At 42.3% G+C, this 19,396-nt stretch overlaps 1 protein-coding gene across 1 annotated transcript in view; it reads left to right on the forward strand.

Annotated features, from left to right (window-relative positions):
* The window catches only part of C2H10orf67 (chromosome 2 C10orf67 homolog), a 114,595-nt gene that overhangs the window by 7,465 nt on the left and 87,734 nt on the right, over positions 1 to 19,396 (forward strand). Inside the window, 1 exon segment of the mRNA XM_036840214.1 lies at positions 15,697 to 15,817. Coding sequence (XP_036696109.1) covers positions 15,697 to 15,817 — 121 coding nt within the window.

Here is a 19,396-nt window from a genome sequence, read left to right on the forward strand (position 1 = left end):
GGTCCACAAACCAACATAAGCCCGTCCTTTGTGAAGTTTAGTTCTAGTCAGGAAACCAGCGATAAACAAGCAGACTCTATAATAAATAAGTTAAGTGGTGGTGAGTGCTAAGGGGAAAACAGAGCCGAAGAAATAGTGTGTGGAGTGGGGAAGGAGGTTGTAATTTTAGATACTGTGGTCAAGGAAGGCTTCTTGGAGATGACTGGGGGGAAGACCTGCGGGCTGGAGGGGGAACCCTCTCAGGGAAAAAAGTGTTCCAGGCAAGACAGGAAGCAGAGGAGAGTGGGCGTGGGTGTCACCAGGAGGCTGGTGCGTCTGGAGCAGGGGGAGAGGAGAGAGCAGTGGAGCTGAGGTCAGAGGTAAGGGGATGGTGCCGGATGGCCTGGGACCTAGATCCTTGTAAGGACTTCAGCACTGACCTTGAATGAGGTGGTCAGATGTGTTTTTTCAACACCGCCAAGCAATTCTCCAATTCTCAGCAGACACTGACTGGGTGTGTCCTGTAGTTTGCTTATTTATTTATTTTTAATTGAAGTATAGTTGCTGTACAATATTATGTAAGTTACAGGTGTACAATATAGTGATTCACAATTTTTAAATGTTATACTCTTCTTACAGTTCTTATAAAATATTGGCTATATTCCCCATGTTGTACATTATATCCTGTAGCTTACTTAATAGTTTGTACCTCTTAATCCCCTACCCCTGTGTTGCCCCTCCCTCTTTCCCTCTCCCTACTGGTAACCACTATTTTGTTCTTGTGTCCTGTAGTTTAACTGGAGATAGTGTCAGATTCCATAGGTTAAGGGCTCAGTCCCACAAGACTGTCCCTGTCCTCCCTCTTCAGAGGCCAATTGCAAGTCCAGCTTGTCACCTGTGCTTCTGACAACCAGCTATAACTCAGAGGTTCCTCAAGTTCAGTTGATTTGCTAGAGTGGCTCACAGGACTCAAGAATCCAGTTTACCTACTCGGTTACTGGTTTATTACAAAGAATATTAAAGGATATGAATGAAGAGCCAGAGGAAGAGATACATAGGGCGAGGTCTGGAAGGGTCTGGAGCACAAGAGCTTCTGTCCCTGTGGAGTTTGGGGTGCACCACCCTCCTGGCACATGAGTTCATTCTTGTTCATCAACCTGGAAGCTCTCTGAACTGTGTAATTCAGGGATGTTTATGAAGGCTTCATTGCATGGGCAGAATTGATCAAATCATTGACTTTTTGTGATTGATTCAACCTCCAGCCCTCTCCAGAGGTGGAATTGGGGGTTGGGATGGAAAGTTCTAACCCTCTCATCATGGTTGGTTCCCCTGGCAACCACCCCCATCCTTAGGGGCTTTTCAAAAGTCACCTCATTCACATAAAATCAGGTGTGGTTGAAAGGGGCTTCTCACGAATAGCCAAAGACACCCCGTTCACCTTTTCCCACTATTTCAGGAACTGAGGACAGAAGACCAAATGTTATCAGTATAACGAAATATTCTCTCATTGTGCTTGTCGCTTAGGAAATTCCAAGGGTTTGGGCTGCTGTGAGGCAGGAAGCACGGATGAAGACCAAAATATATATATTTTTATTATAAATTACACTGTCACAGATGGGAAGACATGAGGGGATTGGAGGAGAGGAATGACATAATCTGGTTTACCTTTCAACAGAATTACTCTAGCAATTGTTTTGATATCAGACTAGTGAGGACATGGGTAGAAACAGGGAAACCAGTTAAGGGGCTACTCTTTGTTGTGGTATACGGGCTTCTCATTGTGGTGGCTTCTCTTGTTGCGGAGCATGGGCTCTAGGCATGCGGCTTCAGTAGTTGCAGCACGCGGGCTCAGTAGTTGTGGCTCGCAGGCTTAGTTGCTCCGCAGCATGCGGGGGATCTTCCAGGACCAGGGCTGGAACGCGTGTCCCCTGCATTGGCAGGCGGATTCTTAACCACTGGACCACCAGGGAAGTCCGCATTCAATAGTTAAAAAAAAAAAAAAAATTCAACCCAGTAGATTTGATGATCTAATTGGTTTAATTAGCTGATTCATGAATTGGGCAGCATTCTGTCTAGCAATTAGAAGGGTGCTCCAAGGGGGTTGTACAAAATGGGAGGTTTCTATAGGAAAAAGAGCTATTAGTGAAAGAGAAGAAAGCATTGCTTTTAGGCTAGGGTTTATCTTTTGCGGGAAAGGGAAAGGCAGGGGTTTTATCATGCAGATTGCCTCTTCTTCCTCTGGGGGCGGAATGGAGAGCCCCCCACACCCCCATGACAGATTATCTTCTTGGTGCTGACCAGAAAATTCCAGACTGCTGATTAGGGTTACATTTCTGGGGAAGGTTGAAACTGCAGTTAGGTCCAGTATTAAGTCTAGATTTGGTATCATGGGCTTTAGAACAAGTAATGCCATTTTGAGCCTGTGGTTTTCTCTTTAACAGAGTAAATAGGCACTAATATTATTTCTAGACACCCTGGAGGAGGTATCTATAAAATTCTTGAACCTGGTTTTAAAATATCATACTGTATTACTATAATATTGTGACATCAGACAGAATAGCTGAAAACATTATTCCAAGTTTCTAAACCATATCCTGAAGATATATGTATTTGGGGTGGGTTTTTTTTTTTTTGCACCTCTATTTTTTTTTTCTAGCTTTGAGATATAATTGACATGTAACATTATATATTTATCATAAAACCTACTCACATTCATAATTTACCACCTACCACAGATCTTTTGCTTAAAGTGGGAAGGAAGGAAAGAACATACGTGGTCAAGCTTATTGAAAAATGCAGCTGAGTAGTAAAAAGGAGCCGCTTGGTGCTGGAAAGGGTAAAGGATTGCATTTCCAGGCTGGAAGGGTGAGTCACTGAGTTCTGTTAAATGGGAGGCGTTGCAGAATATAAAGAAACAGGTTAATTTTAGGTGGTTGTTTGTATTTATTGTATTGATGTAGCACTCAGAGTCCAAACAGGAGGCAGAAACCTCACCAGTATTTGAACAGGGAACAAACATTTCCAGTTTCTTATTAAATATTAAAGAGGATTTTTAACTAGTAAAAGGTGGTAAAGGTGATAAAAGACCCTCAGCAGCATTGTCGTAGCGAATGAAAATGCAGCTGTGACCCCAAGGGCAGAGGAGGCGTAAGCGCAGAAGGGACTAGATTTAGCAGGCTCCCACCCCACCAAATGCTGAGATTAACACCTCTTGGGAGAGGATGCGGCTGGTGGTAGAGACACCTGCCAGAGGGTGCTGACCAGAGTGTTACCGAGTCCAAGCTCTCTCTGCTCGCCGTACCACAGGCAAGTAAATCGGGAGACAAGGTGTTGAGGCAAGGAACATGACTTCATTTGGAAAGCCGGCAGACGGAAAAGATGGGAGACTAATATCTCCAAAAAAAACCCATCTTATAGGGGTTTGGATGCCAGTTTCTTTGATTCTTTGATGGAACAGAGAGGGGGAGGGGGTGAGGAAGTAAAGTAAAAAGGCCAGAAGTCTTGCAAATATCTCCTGGAATGGCCAGCCTCAGGGAAGGGATGTGTTAATTTCTTCTTTCTTGCAGCCATTCACAAGTGGACAGGGTCAGGATGTTTCCCTGAACAAAGGCACTTTTGTTTAACATTCAGGCAGAGGGGCAGGGTTCCCCAAGGCATGCCATTATGTATAGAGAGTATCCTTTTAGTGAACAAAAGCAACGGGAAGCAAAGGTTAAAATAAAAGAAACAGATCCAACATGGAGTCTGATTTAGCTCTTCCTGGTAACAAAAGGTGGTCCATGTGTTACCAAGGTCCGGCTGCTCGCTGCTGGAAAGCCAATTGTCGAGAGACAAGTGTCGGTAGGAAAGGAGAGTTTGCTTTATTTCGGAGGCCCGCAACTGGAGGCGGGGAGGGCGGACGCCTGTTCAAAGGCCAACTCCGACAATCAGGAGGCAAGAGCCTTTATAGACAGACAAGGTGGCTACACGCAGAAACAATACAGTCACCTCTGACAGTCATCTTGAAATTGGTCATCGGTGGTCTGACCAGCCTTATCTCGATTGTTTTAGGTACAGTTAATCTTCAGTTCCAGGGTCGGTTTGTTTCCATTTCTTTGAGGCCAATTCTTGGAATTGTGGCAGCTTACGTCATGGCTACAGCCTGGTCATCACGTAGTTAACTTCTTCCACCTGGTGAGGGTTTCAGTATAAGACAGCTCACGGGATATGGCTCAGAATATTACCTATAGCCCTTAAGGAGGAACTAAAGGTCCTTGACTTTGCTTAATGACTAAACTATTATTATTTGGTCTCCTTTGACTGTTTTCCTTTGTTTCTGCATTTTCTCACTTCTCTGATTAAACTTATTCTTTGGCTAAAGTTTTTCCACAGACAAAATGCAGCCTGAGGACATGGGGTGGGGCAAGTACCATAGGGTCCTTCTCCGTTTCACATGGGCATGGCTTGTTGAGTGGCCAAGGAACTTGGTGAAAGATACAGGCAAGCCAAGGTTCTATACATAGCTGGGAGATCCATATCGTCATTCTTGAAGGTCCTGAGTCCTCAAAAGTCCTGTCTGTTTTTGGGGAGTTGCTGTATTTTTCCATTAATGTTTGCCGTTGGACATGGAAATGCTGAGAGTTACTCCAGAGAAACTCCTGGGTTCCAGACATAGTTCTTGACTCCACTGTGTACCAGCAACCTGTTTTCCTCTTGATAATCTGAATTAATCACTTCAACCAGTAGAGTGCCCCCTTCCTCTGCCTTTGGTTTAGTGGTGTAAGGATCACACAGTGTGGCCAGGTACCAGTTCAATTCACTCTCATCTAATTCAGTGGAAACATTGTTGTGCTTCCTGGTAGAAGCATTCTCCCCCTGGGAACTAAGACCTCCAAGCCAGCAGATCATGAAGTTGCTGGGACAGGAAAGCAGTGATTTTAGGGGTGGATTATTAGGTATAAGAGTGAGAGGATCCTCTTCCCCTTTTACCCCTCAATTTCTGGACCTGTGGCTGTGGAAGAGATGGCGTCTTGTACTGATTCAAAGTGTAGAGGAAGAAAAGTAATTTTGTTGCAGGAAGGGGGACCCCTTCCAGGGCCTGAGAGTGGGCTCTTGTCTAACACTCAGAAATGAATTGTCCGAGGAGACATACATGTGGGCAAAGCAAGAGACTTTATTGGGAAGGGGTGCGTGGGTGGAGAGCAGCAGGGTGAGAGAACCCAGGAGAACTGCTCTGCCATGTGGCTTGCGGTCTCGGGTTCTACGGTAATGGGGTTAGTTTCCGGGTTGTCTCTGGCCAGTCATTCTGACTCAGGGTCCTTCCTGGTGGTACGCTCATCGCTCAGCCAAGACGGATTCCAGCGAGAAGGATTCTGGGAGGTTGGTAGGACATATGGGCTTGCATCTCCTCTCTCCTTTTGACCTTTCCCGAATTCTAACGGGTGGTGGTAGCTTGTTAGTTCCACGTTCCTTACCAGGACCTCCTGTTGTCAAGGTAACTCATGCAAGTGGCTACTATCTTGTCTGGCCAGGGTGGGTAGTTTCAGTTAGTGGTTCCCCCAGCAATTTTCCTTCTACCCTTTCTATGTTATTGGCTGAGACCCCCCCCACTCCCACCCCACCCTGTAAAAAAAGACAGATTAACTGGAGAAAAAAAATACCACCAACAGAAGTTTAATAACATGCATACCTCCTGTATACAAGAGAGATACCCAGGAAAACTGAATAACTCCCTGAAATGGCCCATGCCATCACCTTAAATATCATCTCCAGCTAAACACAAAAGAAGATGTTGAGGGTGAGGATGGAGCCAGTTATGGGAGGTTCCAAGGAAAAGCATGGTAAACAAGGGGATGGTTGTTATGTAGCTTTAAGTCCATGCCTTCTACATTGATAAGAGTTTCTAGAGATTTAGTCATTCTCCTCTTCCCGGTACAGCCAGGAAGACAAGCTTACAACAGAGATTTTCCTTACAAATGTAAATGCCTCTTACAAAAGGGTTTATTTTATTCTGTTTTCAGAGCTTCTCCTGTGTCTGTAGTTTCTTTTTTTTTTTTAATATTTTACCATTTTATATATTTATTTATTTACTTATTTATTTTTGGCTGCATTGGGTCCTCGTTGCTGTGCACGGGCTTTCTCTAATTGTGGTGAGCGGGGGCTACTCTTTGCTGCGGTGCCCGGGCTTCTCATTGCAGTGGCTTCTCTTGTTGTGGAGCATGGGCTCTAGGCGCCGGGCTTCAGTAGTTGTGGCATGTGGGCTCAGTAGTTGTGGCTCACGGGCTCTAGAGTGCAGGCTCAGTAGTTGTGGCACACAGGCTTAGTTGCTCTGCGGCTTGTGGGATCTTCCTGGACCAGGACTCGAACCCATGTCCCCTGCATTGGCAGGAGGATTCTTAACAACTGCGCCAAGGAAGTCCTGTAGTTTCTTAAAAATAACTAGCTCAAGATAATCCTTATGTCAACGAGGCATATTTTGGGGTGGCAAATTCTGCTCCCCTTTAAAAACATGTACTACATCCTATAAGACAGAACCACATCCTTTCGTGGATTTGTCTCTCAACTGCCATGACTGAGTCTTCAATAAGCCATTCTACCTTTCCACTAGGTCAGCTCTACTGGGTATGGCATATGTGATAAGACTGTTACCCCAAAACTGGGTTCACCTCTTGGTGGGTGTTGAGCCAAAAGACACAACCAAGCCAAAGATTGGGAGAAGGAATGATTTATTACTTGCAGCAAGTAAGGAGAACACCAGGGATCTTTCCCAAAGCAATGTCTCCCCAAACAGCAAGATTGGGGAAGTTTTAAGCTAAGGGTACATGCATATTCATGAAAGGACTTGAGTAGAGGAGAATTCAGCATAGAATTGGGGCAGAAGTTGACAGAGTCCAAGCTTTAGTTGACTGAAGTCAGGAGGGTCAACGTCATCATTCCATCCTCCACCTGGGTGAGAGCCTTAGTTCCTGCAGAACTCAAATATATATATATATATTTTTTTAATTTATTTATTTTATTTATTTATTTTTGGCTGCGTTGGGTCTTTGTTGCTGTGCGTGGGCTTTCTCTAGTTGTGGCGAGCGGGGGCTACTCTTCGTTGCGGTGTGTGGGCTTCTCATTGCGGTGGCTTCTCTTGTTGCGGAGCACGGGCTCTAGGCACGCGGGCTTCAGTAGTTGTGGCACATGGGCTCGGTAGTTGTGGCTCGCGGGCTCTAGAGCGCAAGCTCAGTAATTGTGGCGCACGGGCTTAGTTGCTCCGCGGCATGTGGGATCTTCCCGGACCAGGGCTCGAACTCGTGTCCCCTGCATTGGCAGGCGGATTCTTAACCATTGCGCCACCAGGGAAGCCCAAAGATATATTATTATGTTTATCTCTTGAGGAGGAACTGGGACCCTGTTTTATCACTGACCTATTGTTTCTTGACTGCTTTTCCTTTGTTCCTGCATTTCCCTCACTTCCGGTAAGGTCATTAACTATGGAGACCTGTTCAAGGACAAGCATTGTGGGCAGGCTTAGATCACAAAATGGCTTAGGCCAAAAATGGCTTCTCTTATGTCAAGAAAGCCATGCCTGGCTCTCTTTCTTCATGAACCCTCCTACCTTATCTGCTTATAAGACCAGTCAATTCTGTGGGCATGAGTCCATTGCTGTACTTCTTTTGCTGTGAAATAGAGTACCTTGGTTAGAAGTGATGCCATGCCCAATGTCATGATGGTGGATAAGGCCTTCTGTGAATCAATGGATGATGGTTCTGATCTCAGGTGGCCTCGGCCTGCAGTGGCATGAAGCAGGATTTTGGTTCCCGGCCAAAGATTGAAGTCAGGCCTCGGCAGTGAGAGCACCAAATCCTAGCCACTAGACCACCAGGGAACAGTGGCCAGTGACAAGGCCCTGGCCTGTACGGCTTTGCAGAAAGTGAATTTCCACAAAGAAATGGGAAGTAGTGAAACAAAGTGTTTATTAGGAGGAAAGAGTACGTATGGATAGACACATAGGCGGCCTCAGAGAGAGAGAGAGAGTCGTGCCCTCGTGGTAGTTTAAATCACTTATATGGGGCATTTCTTCCGGGTTTCCTTTGGCCAATCAACTTGCTTTGCCTGGTTCTGAGTCCGTATTTGTTTTATCTCAGGGTCCTCCCCTGTGTGCGCACATCTCTTAGCCAAGATGGATTCTAGTGAAGAGGCCTGTGGGTAGGTTGACGTCACTCCCTTTTGACCTCCAAGGAGCCTTTCTGCTCTTGTATAGTCAGGAGGGTCTCCTTGACCTCAAGAATGAGAAATATGTGGTCTCTTATCTGGGCAGGGCTCAGCTCCTCCTCCTCTTCAACTTGGAGTATCTGTCCACAGGGGACAAACCCCAGCTGCTCAGCCTGGGGCCCATCTATCTCCTGCCTCAGTTCTGGCAGATGCGTCATGGTCAGGGAATGCAAATCCATATCCAGTATATGTCTATCCCAAGAGGATGATGGGAGAGGTTCAATGTTATCAACCTGCCACCAGGTGGCTGGCTATCCTCACTAGTAAATATTGCCATATTAGGGTCTCAGTGCCATATTAGGGGCTCTCTACGTGGGCTGATTAGGCGCTCAGGGCTTGCAGCAGTCAGGCCAGCCTTGGTAAGGAGAAGTCCATTTTTTTGAACTCCATCCCTGCCACCATGGCCATTTTGTGAAGGGCAATTGAGCGAGAACTGGGGTGGCTGTGGAAACTGACTGATATGCACAGGGTGTGTCTTGTTGCCTACCTGATTACTGAGCACTTTTTCTGCAGTGCATCATTGGTGAGCATTCACATGGGGCACAAAATTTTTACAGCCCATACCCATTCTTAAAGCCTCATCCACGGAACTCTCCTTTAGACTTGCTTGTCACCAGTCTCTCAATCTTGTTCCTTCCAAGTTCCTGACCATCCAGTTAAGCCTTTAGCAACTACCCATAAATTAATACAGGTGTGTGGTTCTGGCCATTTCTCATCCAGAAAAAGTAGTAAACCAAATGTACTACTTCAGGTTCTGTTCAGTGGGAGGATTTTTCTTCATGACTATTCTTCAGGGTCACCTCCGAGTGAGGCTGTAAGACGGCAGGTATCCACCTTCTGGTGGCAGCTCCATCGTTAACCAGGCTTGAGTTTTTTCTTCCTCAGCCCATCATCCAGAACCTCCCATGAGGCCATAGCTGTGGATTGAGGGGGAAGAGGCACAGGGCCACTTACTCCTATAAATTGCTTTCCTTTTGCCTGAGTCTGGTGTCTTATATGCCACTCCCACCTGATGAGAGATTGAAGCTGCTCTTGCCTAACTTCATGGTTTGATGGTTCAGACAAAACCCAGTTTGTCCTGGGAAACCCAGGCCATAAGGTCACCTGGTGACTCATGGTTAGGCATTCAGTCTCTTCCAAGGCTCAGAAGCAAGCTAGAGGCTCTTTTCTCAAAAGGATGATAGTCATCTACACAAGAGGGCATAAGATGTACTTCAAAACCCTGGAGGTCTATGCTGCGATTTTGTGATGGGTGCTTGCCAAAGGGTCAACCAGATCATACCTGGTTGTTCCAGACACTCGTGAGAGTCCCATTGTATCTGCTTGTTCGTGACATCCAAGTGGAAGAGCAGCTTGCACTGCAATCTAGATTTCTCTTACTCTAGGCTCCAATAAAAGTAGGCTCCTTACTTGTGACTTGGAAAATGGGTTGAAGTAGCACACACAAATGTGGTATGTGTTGCTTCCAAATTCACATTTCATTGTTCATTAAGGCCTAAAATACTGACAGTTCTTACTGGGTGAAATTGGTAAAATTTGAGCTTGCTTGAAGGATGCACATGACTTTTAAAAAATAGTTTATTTTGAAATAATTTCAAATCTACAGAAAAGTTGTCAGAACAGAACTAAGAACTCCCATATCCGCTTCACCTAGATTCTTCAGTTCTTAACATTTTACCATATTTGTTTTCTCTCTCCTCCTCAACCTCTTCCCCTGTACACATTCACACACACATACAAACACTCAGACATTCATTATTATCAGTCTTTTTAGAACCTTTTGAGAGCAAGCTATAGGCATGGTTCCCATCACTCCTAAGCATTCAAGTGTGTTTTTCCTAAAAGGGATACTTTCCTACATGACCAACACAGCTCTCAAATCAGCAGATTGACATTGCACAGCCCGATAACAAGCCCCTTTCAAGCTATGCCAAGTGTACCAGCAATGACTCTTTCTTTCCTTTCTGGTCCAGCATCCTATCTAGGAGTGTGTGTTGTCTTTAGCTATCCTGTCCCCTCAGACATGTTCAGCAGGAAGAGTTCCTCAGCCTCTCCCTGTTGTTCATGTCCTTGACACTTTTTAAAAAAGTATAGACATTCTGTAGCATGACCAGCTCTACCTGGGTCCATCTACTGTTTCCTTATAACCAGACTCAGGTCATGCATTCTTGGCAGGAATGCTGGAGAAACGGAGTCTTAACCACTGGACCGCCAGGGAAGTCCTAGTAGTCCTGTTCTTAATTTTTCAACAAAATATCCTTTTCCTAATCAAACTTCCACTGACCAGCCTTAGCCTTTAAGCTAAGCTTAGCCCTAGCTGCCATTGATAACTCCCACCTTAATCAGTCACCTCTATGGTGGTTGCCAAATGGTGATTCTGTTTTCATCATTCTTTTCTAATACATTTACTAGAGCTTCCCATTCTCATTTATCTGTTTATTCATTCATTTATGTCAGTGTGGACTGCTGGATTCATATTTCATTCAATAGGTTGTAAGCTGATACTTTAATCATTTATTTATTTATTTAAATTATTTATTTTATTTATTTATTTTTGGCTGCATTGGGTCTTCATTGCTGCGTGCAGGCTTTCTTTAGTTGCGGCGAATGGTGGCTACTCTTCGTTGCAGTGCGCGGGCTTCTCGTGGTGGCTTCTCTTGTTGCAGAGCACGGGCTCTAGGCGTGTGGGCTTCCGTAGTTGTGGCATGTGGGCTCAGTAGCTGTGGCTTGCAGGCTCTAGAGCGCAGGCTCAGTAGTTGTGGCACATGGGCTTAGTTGCTTCAAGGCATGTGGGATCTTCCCGGACCAGGTCTCGAACCCGTGTCCCCTGCATTGACAGGCGGATTCCTAACCACTGCACCACCAGGGAAGTCCCTCATCATTTATTTTTATGCTCAAATTGTCCCAGATATGGCCAGTGGGAATCTCTTCAGTCTATTTTCTGTGTCATTCTCTGGTGTCCTCATCATTTTTTGAGTATTTCCTCACTTTCTGGAATAACAAGATGTTCCAAGCTCATTTTATACTTTTGTTATCCCAGCTTCGGAACCAGCCATTTTTCCAAGAAGCCCTGGTTCCTTTTAGTGCAGAATGGCATTTAAAAACCCACATCTGAGTGTTCAGTGTGCTCATGGTTACTGGGGTGTCATTGCTTCTAGGCTCTCATATTGGACAGAACGAGAAACAAAGGTATATAAATATTTGTACATATGTATGATATATGCACACGTTCATATGCACATATATGTACCTATAACTATTTATCTATCTACGTACATAATTATAAAACCATGCTCTCATGCCAGAACTTCCAATTCCATTACATTGTCTCAAGGTATATTCTAGCCTACTCTTTTTTTAAGTTTGTAAATATCATTTCAGGGACTGAAGAACTTGACTTCTATCATCTTCAGTACATTTACACATTTGTTCAATGTATCCAATCTCCCAACCATGTGGGCTGTCTCCTCTGCCTGCTGCCTCTGTGCTGCTGCCCCTGTTCTCCCAACTGCCCTCCATCCTTGGCTACTGGAACTGTTGGCCTTCTCCTCTGTATGGCTCTCAACCTTTTTCATCATTGAACAACTGACCCATCTCATTGGCCACCATGTTGATTCCTGTCCTCTGGAAAGGGAAGGGAAGGAAAAGGAAGATGGAAAAGAAAGTGACTACCTATGGTTTTGATAGGTAGATCTGTAGGGAAACTTTGTCCTAGGCTGAGGTACTGCCGAGGTACAGATGTATTTTGGGAACTTTTAACAGGAAGATGTCTGACAGGTGAGTATGGTACATGGGGTATACTTAATGAGAGATGAGGCTTACCACTACCTCAGAATATGTAACATGTTTTTGTTTACTTGTTTACTGGTTGTCTCTCCCATTAGAATGTAAGTTCCACGAGAACAAAAACTTTGCCTTGTCCACTGCTGTTATCCTTGGTGCCAAAAAGAGTGCCTGGCAAATAGTAGGTACTCAATTATTCTTTGTTAAATGCATGAAGCTCCGAAAAGTAGTTTGCCTGCATATTTTGGAGGTCAGAATAAGAAGATTGAGTTTAATTTTCTTAAGCAGGGGAAGGCTATCAAAGTCCTCCATAGTGGGGTAGTGGTACAACCTGAGTTTTAGTAAGATACCTCTAGGAACAATGGGAATGATAGGTGAAAATGACAAAAGATTTGGAGACGCAGTCATTTTAGGAAATGTTTATTATCTATATTTTGTGGGACGCTTGTTCAGAAGTATAAAGATTTTATTTTTATTTCATGTTTTAAAAGATTCCAAAATGTATCATAAAAGAATTTCGTTAAAATTTCTAAAACACATATTCTAGAAAAAAATTTACCACACGGGACAGTTTGTCATCAATATTTGTCATCTTTGAAAAGTACCAGGAACATTTTCCCTGAAATTTTATGTCATCACCACTTAAAAGTTGGTTTCTCCTATTTGTTATAAATTGCTTTAAAAAGTACATTAAAAATTTTTTTATCATAATTGATCATATGATTCATCCATTTCTGTAGTTCAGTACAATATTGTACATATTTAATTTTAACATAGTGATTATAATTTAGTAGTGGTTTTCACAAATTATTTTCAAAAATGGTTATAGATTTTAGATAGACACGGCCTTAAATACTGGTGATCTTTTCAGTTGATTGCTATATCTTAGTTTTTTTTTTTTTTTTTTTTTTTAAGGAATTGAATACAACAAGCGTTTATCAAGAGAATTTTATGGGTTAGGTACTTGTCAAGGACTCTGCAGTGTGTGAGATCTTACCCTCCTTACAAGCTAATATGTTTGCTTGTTACTGTTTCATGGCTGTTGGCAGAAGACATGACTCCTGGGTCAGAGACAAAGGACTTCATCATGGCAAAAGCAGTATTAGTGATTCATGTGTATTTGCATTGATTCCCCATGCCCCCTAAGTTCCATGAGGGTGTCACAAAAGACCTACCATGGATGCCTATACACAGTAGTGAGTTGTATTAAAGGAGAGGATCCCTGAGCTTGGGGGGTTCACCACTTCTGCAGTAAGGAGTAGCAAGCCTGCTTCTTGGCAGGGGAAAGACATTACCTCATCCTTCAAGGTTGCTCACTGCAAACACAACTCAGGAATGGCCCAAGGAAAGAGTGATCAGGGCCTTTGTACTCTTGGCATGCCCAGAAAGAACATGCAGGGACTCTTGGGCCAACGGAGATTGCCTCTCCCAAAGGTACTGTGTTAGTGAGAAAAAAATAGTCTCCTAAAATGAAGTAGGCCAAATCTAAAATACAATTTTTTGTGGGAGAACACTAGAAATTTTAATTGAACTTGAGATGTACGGCATTACGGATGCTTCCTCTGCACTGAATAATGCTGCTGACTAGGCCTGTCGTCAGGATAATGCTGATGGGTGCGTGGAAGGCTGGTTGGAAATTTAGTGGGATTAGTTGAAAATCATTACAGTGTAGTGAATATCAAAATCTAAAAAAATTTAAATTTAGCCTTTCTTGGTTGAATATTGCTATGCTTTTATAGTTTTCTCTACATATGATTTTAAAAACTGTGATATTTTCAAAACATAGTGGTGATAGCAACAACCACTGTCACAGCACCAAAAACGGGTAGCATTTCGTGAAGGCTTACTGTGTGACATACACCATTCAAAGTACTTCTCGACTCACTATCCTGACAATAACTCTATGAAATAGGCACTATTTATTCTGCATAAGAGGAAACTAAGGCACAGAAAGGGGAAGTAATTTACATAATGTCATATCGAATATCAGGATGCTTTCAGCTACGGTTGACAGAAACTCTCACAAATTGTTGATTTATTATATGACATTCCAGGAAGACCAGAAGTGTGATGGGTTTCAGAGTTGAGTCAATGGCTAAACAAAGTCAGCAGTCGAAATTAGTTCCATCTTTTTAAAAGCTCGTCATCTGTGCACTGGCTTTGCCCTCTGGCTGGCCCCTCTTGTGGTCACCAGATGACTATGCCAGTTCCTGGCCTCATTTCCACACGTGGCAATGTCCAGAGTCATAGAGGAGGCCTCTCCCTGGTGCTTCTGTGTAAAAAGCTTTCCCACAAGCCCCCGACAGATCTTTTCTCCCGTCACACTCGCCAGAACCGAGTCCCACGCCCACCCCTAAAATATCTGACCAGAAGAATGGGATCACTGTGGTGGGCTGAGACCAGACGAGGGTTACCCTTGATTACTGGGAATTACTGAGTTCCATGGGAGATAAATCTGAGGCTCTGCCAGCGGTAAAAAGAGAGGGCTTGCCATGGGGTGCCCCCCATCACGGTCTGCTCCACCTGGTCAGCAGACAAGTGAGGGGTAGAAACACAGATAATCTGTCTACAGAGCCTGCACTGAAAAGTCTGGGAATTCTACTTGAGCTTTCACGGCTCTCTTTTTTTACCTGACATTTTAGAAACCAATAGTTGTGGTAAGTTTGGTCAAATTGACAGAGAGAGTACATCCAGAAAACTGGCCTTCTTGTTACAGTTTGAGATGCCCATCGTTAAAAGTCTGTAGGAGGACATTACAGATACTTGCTCCTACTTAGATTTTTTGGGGAATTCTGTTTAAAATCAAATACAGTACAGTGGTGTGATTATCTTAAAGAAGAAGTTCTCAAATTTTTTGGTTTCAGGACCTCTTTACAGTCTTAAAAATTATAGGGTCCCTCAAAGAGCTTTAGTTTATGTTATATCTATTCAGAGTTACCATATTAGAAATTTTAAAGGAGAGACCTTTAAAATCATGATAAACCAATTCTGTGTTAGTATAAATAATGTATTTTAAAGAAAAACAAACTCTGTTTTTCAAAACAAAAACTTTAATGAGAATAGTGTCATTGTTTTACATTTTTGCAAATCTTCTCAATGCCTGGCTTAATGGAACATAGCTGAATTCTCCTGTCGGCTTCTGCATTCAATCTGTCATCCAGTCACATAACCTGTAGCCTCTGGAAAACTCCACTGAACACTTGTGAGAGAATGATAATGGAAAAGGCAGATAGAATCTTAATATTGTTATGAAAATAATTTTGACCTGTGTATTCCCTGAAAGAGTGTCCTGGAACCTCCAGGGGTTCCTCAGACCACACTTTGAGAACCTCTATCTAAAAGTAATTTTGCTTGCTATGCCCGTGCATAATTTATAATGGCATCAAGCAGAAGCACATATAAAATGCAAATAAGATATTAAAAATAGGCTCATAAATTGGTCATGTCTCAGAAAATGGAAATAAGATAAGTATCAGTGGAGCAATGTGCTAGTGTCCAGGGAATCTGATAATCCAGCAGAGTCCTGGGGAAAACCCGTAGTCATGAGAAGATAATTCAGTGGTTTCCTCACTTCACCAATCCTTTGAATCTGTAAAATATGATTTGCACGAAATATGCTCACTAAATATATTTTTAAGGAAATATCTATTATATAAACCACAGTTAATCTCTCCTTCCTCCCTTTTTTTTCTTTTTCAGATTTAACATTTCAGATGATTTGAAGGTTGGCTTTTTCAGCACAGACCATGCTACTCAAACGGATTCCAGTGAGATTTTGCCATTAAAAGAGTTGAGTTCATCTACACAAAAGCTAGTGCAGGTAAATCTGGATTTATTTTGAAACTTCTGAGATAATTTGTGGGTACTATTTGCCTTTATGTCTTTCCTTGACAGAACTGAAATGATTAGCGTTTTAAAAATATTAGTATCTTTTACACACTGAGTTGGATGGCAGTTGTGTCTTTTAAAATTATTAGTATAAACTACTACTTCTATTTGTGTCATATGTATGTCATGCTTATATATGTTAACTTGTTTAGTGAAATGTTTTCTTACTCTCTCTGGAATTCTTTTGACATCTGTGAACATTTTCTATTTAGGATATTTTAAAAAATTACAAAATATTTTTGGCATATAGAAAAATGTCAAGAATAATATACAGTAGTGAATAACTGTGTCACCCATGGTCAGGGAGGAAGAAATTTTCCTCTGTCCCTCTAGGTTCTTCTGGCTGGTCTAAGAATTAATTGACATGCGACAGATTAACAGGAGAAAATCCAAAAAAATTTAATAACTTATATGTGGGAGAGACCCAGGAAAACTGAGTAACTTGCTAAAATAGCCAAAGCTCTCACCTTCAGCTAAGGACAAAGGAGGATGCTGAGGATAGTGGTTTGGGACTTCGTAGGAGAGGAAGACAATTAACATGAAGATGGAAAAGCAAATATTTGGTAAACAGATGTTTGCTGGGCCATGCAGAGACAGTGGGACACAGAGACGAATTTTAACTGACTTTGCTAGGTTCCTCCCGGTCTACACAGCTAGTGCATATTATACTATAGTTATCTATGGTGCTAGCTCCCTTCCTGGAACAGGTCCTCTATCTGCATTCTTCTAGGAAGTTATGGGGAAGGTGAAAGGTTCTTCCTGAGTCTTTGGGGCCTTAAAAATAATCAGCCTAAATAAATCCTCATGCCAAAGAGACACAATTTGAGGTGGCAGATTTTGCTCCCCTACACTACCATGCAGCTTTTTCAGATCTCCATATTCTATCATATTTCCTTTGGGGCTTTAAAAAAAATTTTTTTTAATTTTATTGAAGTATAATTGATTTACAATGTTGTGTTTATTTCTCTGTACAGCAAAGCTTTGGGGCTTTTTTGATTGTAAAGAAACAGAACATTTCATACACATACACATAGATATCAAGAGTTATTATTAAAAGTCCTAATCAATAAAACTGTGACATAGGGTAGCATACTACTACAAATACTTTAGGTTGCTTTGCTTCTGTTTTTTCACTTAACAACATAACTTGGAAATCATTTATGTACGTTGGTACATAAAGAGCTTCCTCATCTATTTTACAAGTACATTGTATCATAAACTGGCATCATTTATTTAGCTATCCTCCTACTGATGGACATCATTTTGGTCGTTTCAAATCTTTTACTGCAATGAATAATTCTGTACATACTCACATGCCAGTAAAACTGGGATGTAAATTCTTAAAAGTGAAATGTCTGAGTCAGAGGATGCGTGCATTAGTCATTGTGAAGGATGTTGCCAAGTTGCCCTGCATAGAAATTATACCAATTTACACTCCCACTTTTGAGGATGTCTCTTTTCCCACATACGTCCCGATTTATTGTCTTCTTTTATGCCTTCAGAAAAGTGTTATAACTTTATTCCTTTGTAACTAGCGTCTAAATGAGTAAGTTCTGGTCAGTAGAGTTTAGGTGGAAATATTGGGTGGCCGCTTTGGGCCACCTTTAAGGCACAGTTCCGATGCATTGTCTGCCACTTTACTTCTTCCTCATCTCGTCCCTCTTTCCTTCCTCTCTTTCTTTCTCGCCTTCCTCTTTTTACTTCGGTGCCTAGACCATGGATGCTACCAGTTACACCATGATTTTGAGGTACACAGACGACTAAGGAGATAGAAGGATTTTGGGTCATTTTCACCACCTAGTGAAAGAGAAGTAAACTTACCTCTCTTTTATGCTTCTGTTATTTGGATTTTTTAATATAGCTGAACCAAAATCTGACGCAATATGCTTAAATCAGATTAAGGATGTTTCTTTATTTCAAATTAGTGAGAGACATTTTTTTAAAAAAAATCATGAATGGCTGGATTTGAATGCTTTTCATGGATCTGTTGAGATGGTCATACAGTCATATGGTTTTTCTCCTTTATCTGATGATGTGAAGAAATTCAATTTTTTGATGGTAAACCTGGAACGAGGGCTTCCCTGGTGGTGCAGTGGTTGAGAATCCGCCTGCCAATGCAGGGGACACGGGTTCAAGCCCTGGTCTGGGAAGATCCCACATGCCGCAGAGCAACTGGGCCCGTGAGCCACAACTACTGAGCCTGCGCATCTGGAGCCTGTGCTCCGCAACAAGAGAGGCCGCGATAGTGAGAGGCCCGCGCACTGCGATGAAGAGTGGCCCCCACTTGCCGCAACTAGAGAAAACCCTCGCACAGAAACGAAGACCCAACACAGCCATAAATAAATAAATAAATTTTTGGGAAAAAAAAAAAACCTGGAACGAACCCAACTGGACTATAATATTTCCTTTTGCATTGCATTATTTGCTGTTATTTTACTAAGGATTGTTTTCCATCTATGTTCGTAAGTGAGGTTATCCTATAATTTTCTTTTCTCCTTATGCTGTTGTTGTTCAGTCTTGGTAACAAGGTCATAGTATTGTCATAAAGTGAGTTGGGAAGTGTTCCGTAGTCTATTCTCTGGAATTATTGGCTTGAGATTGGAAGTATCTATTTCTTCAGTGTAAACTTGCCTGTAAAACTGTCTGTGCTTATTTTTACTGCTGTTGTTGTTTTGTTATGGTTATATTAAGGTTTTCTTAAATCTTCTTGGGTCAGTTTGATGTTATATTTTTCTATAAAATATTCAAATTGTTGGTTTTGGTGTTGATTATTGTCTTTGCATATCGTTTTTAGGTCTTTATTGTATCCGTAGTTATATTTCTTTTAAAATTCTTAATATGGTCTTCATACCTCCTCTCTTTTTTCTTCTTGAATCCTGACAGTGTTATCTATTTCATTAATTTTTTTCACAGACCCAACTTCTGGATTTATTAATCCTTTCTATCATATCTTTATTTTCTAGTTCATAAATTTCTTTTCTTATCCTTATTATTTATTTATTTATGTGTTTTAAAAATATTTATTTATTTATTTTATTTGGTTGCATCAGGTCTTACTTGCGGCAGGCGGGCTCCTTAGCTGCGGCAGGCGGGCTCCTTAGCTGCAGCTCTCCAGCTCCTTAGTTGCAGCACATGGGCTCCTTAGTTGTGGCATGTGAACTCTTAGTTGTGGCATGCATGTGGGACCTAGTTCCCTGACCAGGGATCGAACCTGGGCCCCCTGCATTGGGAGCTCAGAGTCTTATCCACTGCACCACCAGGGAAGTCCCTCTTATCTTTATTATTTAATTCCTCCTACTATCTTTGGGTTTACTCTGTTTTTCTTTTTCTAATTCCTTGAATTGGATCTGGGTATTAGTTGGGATGTCATATAGCTCTGTGTACAGACAGTGCAACTATATTGACTTAACAGGAAGTCTTGGGTTAGAATATCTGGAGTTACAAGTTAGGGCAGTAGCTCCCTGATGTCATCTGTGTACCAGATTCATTTTGTCTTTTCACAGATCCATCA

The sequence above is a fragment of the Balaenoptera musculus genome, chromosome 2, assembly GCF_009873245.2.
Source record: "Balaenoptera musculus isolate JJ_BM4_2016_0621 chromosome 2, mBalMus1.pri.v3, whole genome shotgun sequence".
Taxonomy (NCBI): domain Eukaryota; kingdom Metazoa; phylum Chordata; class Mammalia; order Artiodactyla; family Balaenopteridae; genus Balaenoptera; species Balaenoptera musculus.